General features: G+C 50.4%; 2 protein-coding genes across 2 annotated transcripts; one reads left to right on the top strand and one right to left on the bottom strand.

The window, feature by feature from the left end:
• Positions 1 to 290: 290 nt before the first annotated feature.
• POLR1C (RNA polymerase I and III subunit C) lies at positions 291 to 4399 on the bottom strand. Its single transcript, XM_051783288.1, has 9 exons — positions 4296 to 4399; positions 4142 to 4213; positions 3863 to 3970; positions 3203 to 3335; positions 2965 to 3084; positions 2604 to 2756; positions 2283 to 2432; positions 935 to 1051; positions 291 to 608 (listed from the first exon to the last, which is right to left on the bottom strand). The coding sequence occupies exons 1-9, from the start codon at positions 4362 to 4364 to the stop codon at positions 490 to 492; spliced, it is 1041 nt and encodes a 346-aa protein (XP_051639248.1). The 5' UTR covers positions 4365 to 4399; the 3' UTR covers positions 291 to 489.
• Positions 4400 to 4419: 20 nt separating this feature from the next.
• YIPF3 (Yip1 domain family member 3) lies at positions 4420 to 9700 on the top strand. Its single transcript, XM_051783237.1, has 9 exons — positions 4420 to 4553; positions 4637 to 4843; positions 4926 to 5032; positions 5662 to 5707; positions 5996 to 6088; positions 6431 to 6562; positions 7084 to 7197; positions 7672 to 7795; positions 9196 to 9700. Exons 1-9 carry the CDS (start codon positions 4470 to 4472, stop codon positions 9315 to 9317), a joined length of 1029 nt encoding a protein of 342 aa, XP_051639197.1. The 5' UTR covers positions 4420 to 4469; the 3' UTR covers positions 9318 to 9700.
• The last annotated feature ends 2090 nt before the right edge of the window (positions 9701 to 11790 follow it).

Raw genomic sequence — 11790 nt, 5'->3', positions numbered from 1 at the left:
CAGTTTCTTCATAAGGGAGGTTCTCCAGCCCTCTGACAGCACAGCCTTTTCTCTAACATCTTACCTATGCCAGAGCTGGTCTGAGACACCCACAAACAGCCCTGCACTGATACCAACTCATTAAATCTCACTGACCTGCTTTGAAGTGCTTCACCCTACTGCCATATCAGGCCTCTTTACATACTGCATACAATCTAAAATAAATGCTATTATTCATCTTTAGACCTGCTGTCACTTTGTTCTCCATGTATTACAGTTTCACAATTGCAAATGGCACAGAAGGAGACAGCTTTAAAGAAAAGCCTTTATTTTAACATATCTCCTCACTGAGGCTAATTACCAACAGAAAACAAATCCAAAGAGATGGTCCAAGGACTCTTGGCAAGCCTGCATCAAGCCTCTTGCCTATGGAAGAGGAATCACCCCTACGGGCAGGTGCAGGAAGCCCGGAAGAGCAGTGCAGGGATATGCTTCCCATCTACAGCCTGGTCACTCCATAGGCACAGAGTCCAGCTCATTCAGGAAACGCTGACACTTTCCCATCAGGATCTTGATGGCTTCACTCACCAGCACATCTGGAGGCAAGATACCCGTCGACTCCACTGAAACTGCACAGAGACACAGGTCAACACAGCCACAAGGCAGCTTCAGCCTGCAGCTGGCTCCATGTTTCTGTCCCTCACCTTCCCTTACACCACACTTGTAACAAGCCAGATCTTCACAGCCAAACAGCTTACATTTGCCAGCAGGAAGCACAAAGAGATTCAATCCCAAAGCAACACCAAACCACAACCTCAGTAGTTACCCACTGGAATATGAATGTATGAATGCTGATGAGGGGGTGGGAGGAGGCAGAAACCCAGCCATACATGCTGGCCATTCTCTTCTTGTTTATACAAACCAGGCAGGGCTCTGTGGGGAACAGGACACTTACAGATGTAATGGTTTCGTACTCTTGCCAGGCGCACAAGGTTTTTCAGACCCTCATGACGGAAAACTTCTCTGCTGAATGTGTCCAGCCGTGCATTGGCGACTCTTGCCACCTTTTTCCCTAAAGGGAAAAAGATGAAATGAGGCGGGCAAATTGCAGCAGATGGGTGCCTTGTGGTCACGCAGGTGCTTACCCCTCAAACAGGCACTCACTCCCCCATCAGCAAAGGCAGGGATGCCACCACCTGAAAGAACTGGCATATACCCAAAATGAAACTCAAGCCAGGCAGAACTAACTGTAGTGGACTGATTACAAGATGGAGTCTGCTTCACCATTGTCTTGAGCATGGAGTTAAAAAGCCTTGATGCCACAGCTAGGCTGCTGCAGGAGCCAAGCTACTTGAAAAAGCTCCAGGAGGCACCTAGCAAGCTAGCAGAGGCGGGCAGATGAGCAAAAAAGACAGAAAGTCGTTACAGTCAAAAAACATGGGAAGGACTCTCCCAAATAAGGTATGCCAGGCACATCTTGCTTGGAAATTGGGAACCAGCCAATGGACTCTCAGGGTCCATCTTGCTACCAGGCGACCTTTGCTGGGATACCAGTGAAGTGGCCAATGGACATCCAGGGGCTACCACTGCGAGGGTATTTAAGGCCGTGCCTGGGGACTGCTGGGGGGCTGTTCGAGGAGTGCTGCGGGAGCTGCTGCCACTCTGTTACCCTGTCGGTTCAGCTAGTTCCTCGGAGGATACAAGGCGACCAGGGAAGAAGCCCAGCACAGATCTACCAGCTTGCAAACCAGCAGAACTTCATGGTGGTGGTAACTCCTGTCCTGTGCTTTTAACAGTTACCCTCAGCTTTTCCCACTTTTTTATCTTCCTTCTTTCTCTCTGCTCTTTTGTGTTTACAAAATAAAGTCGAATTATCATTTTGAGACCCAGCATCTGGCCTGGTTTGTGCCTTAATCCCGCTTATGGGAATGTTTTAGAACCTGGTTCCCCTCTGCATCTAAGCAGATTGGAATACTAACCCAAACGCAAAGCCTGCATGTACCCCTAGGCAGGACACAAGAAGCCTTCTCCACACTCAGCTGCTTGGAAGGAGCAAGCTCACTTCTCAGTCTGACACATATCCAATGCCTTAGCATTTCAGGGAGATCCCAGTTCAGCACCCCACACATCTGCATGTGGCAGTCACTCATCCATAAAACCAGGCTCAGAAGAGTATGAGCTGTTGCTGACCGGCAAGGCAACACCACAACATGCTTTTGTCACTACAAAGTTTATCTCTAATCTTGAATCGGTCTCAACCAAAGCTTGTAAGGATCAAAGCACTTAGAGCAAAAAAGAAGTACCCTTGATATTCTGGATCTCAATGACTCCAGGGGAAAAGCACTTCTGCAATGTCTCAGCTGCCTCATCCTCAATAGGCTTCAGGAGAGTAATGTCAGGAAGCAGTCGATAACTGGCCGTTGCCACAGGAGAAAACTTGGCATGATCTTTACCTGCAAGAAGAGTTAAGAGTTGAGGATGAGAACAGGCCTCAGGGAACAAGAGTGCAAGGATGCCAGGGCCTAAAGTTCCAGGGGGAAAGCCAGTTCTCCACCCTTCCCCTTCACACAGCAGTGCCCTAGTCCAAGCACTTACATTCCTGCTCCTTCTGCCCCAGGACTCACCTATACCCTTGACACAGTGCATAAGCACATCTATTTCCTGTCCAGGTCGCAACAATGCAATGAGGATATCATCATGAACAGGTCGGAAGTCAGCATCCGGAAAAAGGTCTGTCTGATTCCCCAAGGGCACCCATGTCATATGTTTACTGTACACTGCAAAGAGAAGCCACAAGCATCAGCCAGCTGCTGTCTCAAAGCAGGTCACTGATCTGTACAGGACTGGAGATGGCAAAAAGTTGAGCAGAATGGTATCAGCTCTCTCCCTGTGCACACACAGGGCGCACAGGAGAACAGCCCAAATCCTGTCTTTCAAGACCAAAAAAACAAAGAAAACAGCACCTATTTTTAAGAAAGATCTCACCTTTGTGATTGCAATATAGTTCATCAGGATCAGATGATTCCTTAGCTGCCTGAGGGTTTCGGCTGCATTTTATTTTCAGCTGAAACTGCAGAGTATCAATTTCTGTGCCTTCTTGATCTCCTGGGAAGGGAAGAACCCCATGAGCCTCTATGAAATCACACTTCTGCTCAGTTCACATGACCTGATTTCCTACTTTGAGGGAAACTTTCAAAATTTCTATTTAATCCAAGACTCTCACCTTGGTTTCTATACTCAAAGAGCCGAGGGTCAGCTCGGATTGGGATGAGGCCCAACCGATGAGCCAGAATTTCATCCTGCACAATGGATGTGTTGTTGTACACAAAGACTTTCTCTACAGCCATCGTTGGCACCTCAGGGAGACAAGAGATCAAGTCAGTACAAGACCACAGTTGAACTACATGACAACAGATTAGCCAGCTAGAGCGTCCCTCCTCTCCCACAAATAACTGCCATGCAGGCTATTTTCAGAGGTATTTCTGCCAAGCCAGAGGACCCAATATACCCTTACATCCCATATACCCCTTCCCTATTTTTTTTAAACAATCAATGACAAGAGGTGAAGGGTAGGAGAAAGGGCTTTGAGGCATCCTCAACCATTTAGTATTTGGTAGCATTATGTGGCTTCTGTTTGGTTTGCAACACAGCTGTGTCCAAAAGGCTGACCCATAGACACCACCAGCAGCACCCTTAAGTGCAACAGGCGGCATTGCCCATGCTGCTAAGCCCTCTCTTCTGGGTTCCTGGCACACATGCGGAATGAACGTGTCCTTCTCTTCCAAACCCTGCAGCTATCCACAAAGGCTGGATCTTCCCCGCTCCCCATCACGCAAGTCGTAAGCTGGCACTCCCAGGCGAGCACCCCCGCAAGCAGCGGTACCTCGGCGAGCAGGATGCGGCGGAAGGCGTTGGCGATGGCGGCGTCGATGCCCACCATGTCGAACTCCAGCGAGTCCCCCTCCTCACGGATCACGTCCACGCGGAACGCCTGCAGGAGCCGCGCACCGCGGGTCACGCCGGCCGCGGGGCCCGCATCACCCGGCATATCCACCTACAGCTCCGGCCAGAACCCGCATCCCCCCGCACATCCACCTACAGCCCCGGCCAGAACCCGCATCTCCCCGCACACCCACCGCGGCCGCCGGCGCAGCTCACCCACCTCCTCGAAGCGCTGCTGGTCCCAGGCGTCGTCGTAGCCGGGGTAGTTTCCGGGGAAGTCGGTGGTGTGGACCTGCGAGGAGAGGGCACAGGCGGGGCCGTGAGAGAGTGCGGGCTCCGGGCGGTCGCGGTCCGGCCCCGCCACGCTCACTCACGTTGCGGACGCCGAACTCGCCCAGCACCACGCGGTCCCGCATCTCGTCCGCGCCCCGCAGGGCCGCCATGGGGGCGAGGGGGCGGCGCTCGCCGGCACCGGGAGCGGCTCCGCGGCCGCCGTCACATCCGCTCCCGCCCATCCGGGCCAGCGCGGCGGGGCCGGGACGGGCACCATGGCCGCGCCGGGGCCGGCGGGCGGCGGCGGCAGGAGCGGCGCCCCCGCAGCCGAGTGGGGCGGCTTCGAGGACAACATGCAGGTGGGGCCGGGCCGGGGCGGCGGCGGCGCGGCGGGGCCGGGCCGGGCCGAGCGGGCGCTGACGCTGTGTCTGCCCCGGCGCAGGGTGGCGGCTCCGCCGTCATCGACATGGAGAACATGGACGACACGTCGGGCTCCAGCTTCGAGGACATGGGGGAGATGCACCAGCGGATGAAGGAGGAGGAGGAGGAGGAGGCAGAGGGCGAGGCGGGCGCCGGCGAGGAGGAGGACGGGGAGTTCCTGGGCATGAAGGGGCTGCGGGGGCAGCTGGGCCGGCAGGTCGCTGACCAGGTGAGCGCAGGCCCTCGGCCGCCCCCGGCCCCGGCGGCCTCGCCTGCCCGCCCGGCCGCTGCCCGCTCCCTTCTCTCCGCAGATGTGGCAGGTGGGCAAGAGACAAGCCTCCAAGGCCTTCAGCCTCTACGCCAACATCGATATCCTCCGGCCCTACTTCGATGTGGAGCCCGTCCAAGTGCGAGCCAGGTGGGCAGGGCCCGGCGGGGGCAGAGGGGCCGGCAGCTCCGTGCCTGCAGCAGGCTGGCTGTGTCCACCGGGCGAGCGAGCAGGGCTGGGCTGTCAGCCCTGCGGGAAGGCTCACGGATGAGGAAGCACTCTCCTTAGTGTGTCCTGCTCTCCTTAGTGAGGTCCTGCGGTTGGGCTGGCAACCCTGCCAGCCAACACTGGTGCTTGGGGCAGGAGAAAGGGCTCTGGGGCATCCTCAGCCTTTTTGTACTTGGCTGTGTTGTGTGGCTTCTATTGGATTTGCAACACACTTGTGTCCAAGAGAGCAAAGTTTTGTGAGCTTTTATGAAAAGTTGCCTTTTGTTCCTGCTGTTCTGTCAAGGATCTCTCATCCCTGCATGGATCCCTGAACATTTTCATTGAATCTGCCCCCCCTGCCCTCAGCAAAGTTTACCCACTGACAGTAAGATTTTTCTTCTTTAGTGACCTTCTGGGACCCTTTAGAAAGAATCTCTGTCCCCCAAGGCCTGGGAACACAGCAGCAAACACTAGTAATGGGTGTATGGGATATTTTACTTATGAAGCATTTTGTTAACCATCCTATTGCCCTTCCTGCTCCTGTTGTCATTGCCTGCTTTCCTGTGATGCAGACTCCTGGAGTCTATGATTCCTGTGAAGATGATTAATTTCCCACAGGTGAGTTTCCTTTTGCTGAATCAGACTCCGTGGCCAAGTGACTGTCCCACCTTGTAAAACTGAAGTAGACCATGTTATTAATGACCTCAGTTTGTTAGGTGTTCATCTCCCTGAAAATGTTGGTGACCCCTTTCTTGTGGTTGTTCCAAACCTCAGTGTGCTCTCATCTCACCTCAGGCAATAACCTAGGTGATAAACTTCATCCAAGACACTTTGTCACATTGCTTGTGGTGGGGACCCTGGTACTCAGGAGCACTAATCAAACTCTCCCTCATCTGTCTCCTGTAGAAGATTGCAGGCGAGCTGTACGGACCCCTCATGCTGGTTTTCACACTAGTGGCCATTCTTTTGCATGGAATGAAGACCTCAGACACCATCATTGTACGTCAAGTCTCAGTGATAAGTTGTGGTTTGACTGGGCTCTGGATTGCTACAATTACAATAGAAACAGAGAAGAAACCTCTTCCATAATTGAATAAGCGTCTCACTGAAAGCCGATGGATTTGAGGAAGAACTTGTTGGTTTGGGGGTGGGAGGAAGGATGCACCAGAAAGTCCTGACACTCTGCTGCTGGGAGAGCTGGTGTGTGGGTCATGTGACCCCCTGAACACTGCTAGCCAGATATTTGCTAATGCCTAGAAAGGCTCTGAGACTCTCAGGTGAAATTTGGGTGCTGGCAGGTCACTTCTATGAGTTTTCCTCATCCTGACGCTCTCTCCACAGAGGGAAGGCACACTGATGGGCACAGCCATTGGGACCTGCTTCGGTTACTGGTTGGGCGTCTCGTCTTTCATGTATTTCCTGGCATATCTGTGCAATGCACAAATCACAATGGTGCAGATGCTGTCACTGTTGGTATGTATAGGTGGAACTGCCTGGAGATGCACATTGGCTTCATGGTGTTCCAGCACAAGCTTTTCTCAAAGAATGGGAAAAGTCCCTGTAAAACATTGGTCCCAGGTAACTGCATTTGGACAACCTGGAATTCCAAGATGCTCTTCAGACCTGCCCCGTTTCAGGCACAGCAGTAGTGCAAGGAGGCAGTTCCTTCATGCAGGTCTCCTGCTCTGCACTTCCTGATTTGAGAGCCTAGTGGGAAAAAAACAGGAGACCCCAATTTCTCTGGAATCAGAGAATCTTTCCTTTGTTTCCCAAGTTGTTTCAGTCTCTGACATGCTAGTGAATCCTTCAGACAGACTATCTGGATGTGAGATGCTGTTAAACTTGTTGTTCCGGTTGACTCTTTGGCATTGAATGAGTGGTTTGTGAGCATTTGCCTCAGTGAAGTGGTGCAGGAATAGGCTGTTTGTGCTCTTGATCAATGGCCCCTTTGTGTGGGACTGACACTTGTAATATGGACATTTTTGTTTTGTCAGGGCTATGGCCTTTTTGGACACTGCATCACTCTCTTTGTCACCTATAATATCCACTTCCACTCCCTCTTCTATATCTTCTGGTTGGTTGTTGGTGGACTCTCCACACTACGAATGGTAAGGGACAGACAGCCTGGGGTCTTCCTCTTCCTGGGACAAAAAAAAAGGGAGGGAGGTGTTGTTTGCTTTCTGTTCCTTGGGCCTGGCAGTTCATTTCACAGCCAGTTGGGCTGCTGTGAAGAACAGCCCAATGATCCTGCATCATTTGGCCACTGGTGCATGGAGGTGCTGCTTGGATTAATATCCTCACCCATTCTAAGAGCTGCAGGAGGTTTACTCCCTTACAGCTCTTGCTGCTCTGGAGAGCCAAGCCTGAGCATCCTGCACTCTTGGCAAAACCAGGCAAGATTCACCTACACAAAACAAAGTCAGATTGCTCTAAATTTGTTGGTGAAAACTGTGGAAAAGACTCAGATTAGTGTTTCCATGGATTCTCCCTACTTGGCCCATCCTCCTGTGTGCTCCTGACTGCAATGCTAGAGGCTCAGGTAGCAGCAGCTACCTTGTCTCTGGTCTCCACCTCTCTCCTAGGTTGCTGTGCTGGTGTCACGCACTGTGGGACATACCCAGCGGCTCATCCTGTGTGGGACTCTTGCTGCTCTGCATATGCTTTTCCTCCTCTATCTGCACTTTGCTTATCACAAGGTGGTAGAAGGTAAGCAAGGCAGATATGAAGACATCCTGTTAAATGTGGGGGAAGACAAGCTGCTTTTTGCTCTGAGAGAAAGGATGGACACTTTGGGTCTGTTCTTAGGGTATCTGTGCTGGTTTCCAACTCAAGAATGATCAGCACTAGCTTTTTTAGAGGAAGCTGTTGAAATAGGGCACCAGCTAGACAATAGGGTAGTTACTGTCACTGAGTTTTAGTACTTAAGACCCAAGTTGTGAGGCAGGACCCTTATTATTTCCCCACAAGTGAAGTGTAGTAGGACTGACTCTTCTTTCACGCAGATATCAAGCCCCTTACTGAATATTGCTGAAGTCAGGTTGCTTTTCTCTGATCAGGAAATGTGTCATAAGTATTTTTCTTTCTTTGTTTAACACCTTTTTTCATCTTCTGTTGTACAACACAGATAGCAGAAGCTGCATCTTCCCCAGTTGGTACTGTTCACCAGGCTATGCTTGTCTGGGTCCCTTTCTGTGTCTCTTTTTGTTTTCTTCTAACAAAGTCTCAACATCCTTTAAAAAAAACCCAAACACCTTCTCCCACTTATCTCTAGAGAGTTTCCAGATCCCTAAATATGCAATTCTGCAAGCATCTTTATGAGTTTAGGTAGCCAGACCCATTCATGATGTTTCAGATAAATCTGCATAATTAGGGGTTATAGCACAGCATTACAAGTCCTTCTAGATATAAATCCTGTTCTTTCCTGGATCTGTTCTTATGGTGAAGGTTCTGAGCTCTGATGTGCAATTTTTTGGCAGATGAAATAGAATAAAATATACTCCAGTTTTCTTCAAGGCACTCCAAGACTGATGATCAGTCTTGAGAGGTTAATTGACAGGGACTTGAGAACACTTGCATCAGGATATGTATTTTCTGCCAAGAATGGCCTATGTTTGCATTGCAGTGATAAAAATTCCATATTGCAGCCCAGCTGCAGCTCCTGATGTAATTCTGCAAGTGTATCTTTAGATGAAAGCAAGCAATTGGTCTAAGAGCAGGACCTGTGCTAGGATGAAGTAGGAACAGGATTTTATCGATCTGCCTCAGCAGAGCAACGTCCCTGGCAGTACCTGCATTCAGGTCAAATGGCAGGGGACTGGATCTGACACCCTCAAAGCAAAAAGATCTATGTTACTCTTGGTGACATGCAGTTTTCCTGCCCTGAGGTCAAGCTCTGGTGTGTACCCTGTGGTCTCTGCGTGGAGGTGTTTAGTCTTGCTCAGTCTTTGGGGTTAGATGTCTCCTCCTTGCCTGCAAGTGTTTCACATATCCTGGGCCCTGCCACCATCAACCACTACCTGGCCAGAGAGAAAAGCAAGAAGAAACGTGCCATCTGCTATCATCTGAACTAACTCTTGCCTCTCTCCCCTTTTTTCTGTTCCCTGCAGGTATCCTGGACACATTGGAAGGACCCAACATGCCACCCTTTCAGAGAGTTGCCCGAGATGTTCCAGTTGTTTCCAATGCTGTACTGAACACAACAGCCAAAGCCATTGCATTGACCCTGTAGTTCACAAACTTGGACTTGCTTCCTTCACTACTTCTGGGGCTGCATAGGGCCACAGTAACCTGCTGTCTCTTAGGAACAGGACAGAACAATAAGAAGACGACTTGGTTTTGTTTTCCTGGACCTGTCCTTTGGGTTACAGTTTTGAGCAGCTGAGTGGACTCAGCTGAGGTGAGTCGCACCTCAGTGACTCAGAAGAACTACACTCTTCCCCCACCCAGGTCTGGGCTGTCTTGAGTAGAGTGGTTCTGTTGCCTGCATGTTTAGCTGGGATTTCCCGGCACAGTTTGTCCCTTAGCCCTCTTTCTGCTTGCTGATGTAACACCAGGAGTATCTGCCCTGTTCCTGTCCTGAAGAGGGAAGAATTAAATTGATGTTGGTGCTGAGTGATGTCTTATGTTTGAGCCTGCTTGCCTAGTGGGAGAGTGGTGTTGGGTCTCTATGCCTTTATCTATCCTGTCCTAGACTCAAAGCAGGATTCTTTGCGATTTTCTGCTGTCCTACTTCAAATGTTCTGTGATACAGCACTTTTCCATAGCCCAAGAGGCACAGGAACTTCACTTTCTTTGGAGATTTTCAGAACAGCACAATGTTTAACCGCATGATCTTCCTTGTCGTGCTCCAGATTGACTCTTCTCTCTTCACTTGGTCCAAGCTGCTATCTCGCCTCACCATCCCTTCTCCTGGGACATCAGAAATGTGTCTGTCCCCAGGCTTTCACAGCACCTTTTGTTCTTAACACCCTTCTGCCCATGTTGCTCTGTGGGCTGTGCAGGGGCAGCATGTTTGTGCATGGTCTTCTGTGGGTTTTTCTATTAAGAGGCTGGTTCAGCCCACCCTTGTGCTGCTTGCCCTTGTGTCTCCCAGCCAAGGGACTGTCACCTAATTGCTCTGAGCAGGAGTGGTATCCTGCTCCCACAGGCACCACGGCTGCTGTGTACTGCCTGGCTTTTCAAGCAGAGTCTAGGCCTTGTTTCTGAAAGGACTCCTGGAGCCTTGAGGGTCTCTGGCAAACTTTTTTCCAGTGTTTCCATTAAACAAAGGGAGAAATAGGGGAGCATGCAACAGAAGTAGGTTGGCACATGTACCTCCAGCGTACTGATGCTGAGAAAGCTCCAGTAAGGATGGGGAAGCAGAGCAGCCTAGTCTAGGCTTACCTGTGCTGCACTAACACACAAATTACTAGTTCAACCTTCCCTCACTGCTCTTACTTTTACTGGTCTGAGAGTGGAAAGCTGTTAGCTGATAACTGACTTTCACCTTTTCTTTCTATATTTCTGGATGTCTAGGAGAGGAGCCACCCCTCAGAGAAAGCACAAGACGTTGCCCTTTCTTGGTGTACCCACAAGTTAGCTGTGCACAAGGCAGCATGTCAGCACTGCACTCTTTGGTCTCTTGTTTATATTAACGGGAGAGGATGCAGCTGTAGTGGCATTCAGACTAGTGCCAAGGTGCAATGAAAGAGAGGAAGATAGTACTAGCTAGTGTCATCAGGCTGGTCATCTGCTTCAGTTAAAAACATCACTGGATGTGAGCATTTTCAGTCACAGACCTACTTTCCACTGTTTGCCTATTCCCATGTTCATAATTTGTTCCCTTCCTAGAGCAAGAAGCTTGTGTGCTAGCAATCACATGCATAATAGACATGTTTTCTCACTCTCTCCTCCCCTCCCCTCCCTGCCTGCCCGTCCCCCTCTTTTAGGAAGCATTTTGGCTGAAGAACAGCACTCAGAGCAAGTTATTTGGGAGAATTGTTAATTATTTGGGCTAGCCTCCACGGCGTTTTTTTTGACTAGTTAAACCACTTTAAACTCCTAGAATTTCTATTACTTCAATACTTGACAAAATGGAAGTGTTAGTTTTTAATGCTGATTCTGGTATTTCCCTCTTTATATCTCCATGGGAGGTTGGTTTCTAATTCACAGTTCTTGCCCTGGCAGCCTAGAATGGATCTGTTTCTCTTGGTGCAAACTCTGGAAGCACAAGCAGGGAGGAAGGAAAAGAGGCAATTGTCACTGGAGTTAAGTCCAGCCGAGAAGAAAAATCATTCTGCACAAACTCTATCACTGCTGATCTACAGAGACAGTCAGAGAAGAACAGCTGTGCTCCCCTCCCACACCGAGCCACTTAGCTGAAGCAGGAGGGTAAAGCTGTGCCCTGTGTTTTCACTCAAAGCACAGGAGAGAGCAGCAAGCAAACTCCTCACGCGTCCCCTGGGCAGCTTGTGTGTCATGTCAGCTGGGAACATGACCAGGGTGACAACCAATCACCCTCTTGGAACCTGTGGGGCTTGCTCTGCTCCAGTTCTTCAGCCCTAATTAATCCTCTGTGCGGCAGCAGCTGGAAGCTGAACTGCTCTGTACTGCCAGAAATTCAGTAGTTGACAGAGCCTCAGCATTGCCTTTTGCTGACAGAGAAGGACAAGGTTTTTCAGGGAAATGTGTGCATGCTGCAGTTCCAGGGAGCATGCTGAGCA

Source organism: Manacus candei, unplaced genomic scaffold (genome assembly GCF_025592945.1).
Source record: "Manacus candei isolate 608988 ecotype Guabito, Panama unplaced genomic scaffold, ASM2559294v1 h1tg000017l, whole genome shotgun sequence".
In the NCBI taxonomy this organism is placed as follows: Eukaryota; Metazoa; Chordata; class Aves; order Passeriformes; family Pipridae; genus Manacus; species Manacus candei.
This window is presented reverse-complemented; position numbering and strand designations above follow the sequence as displayed.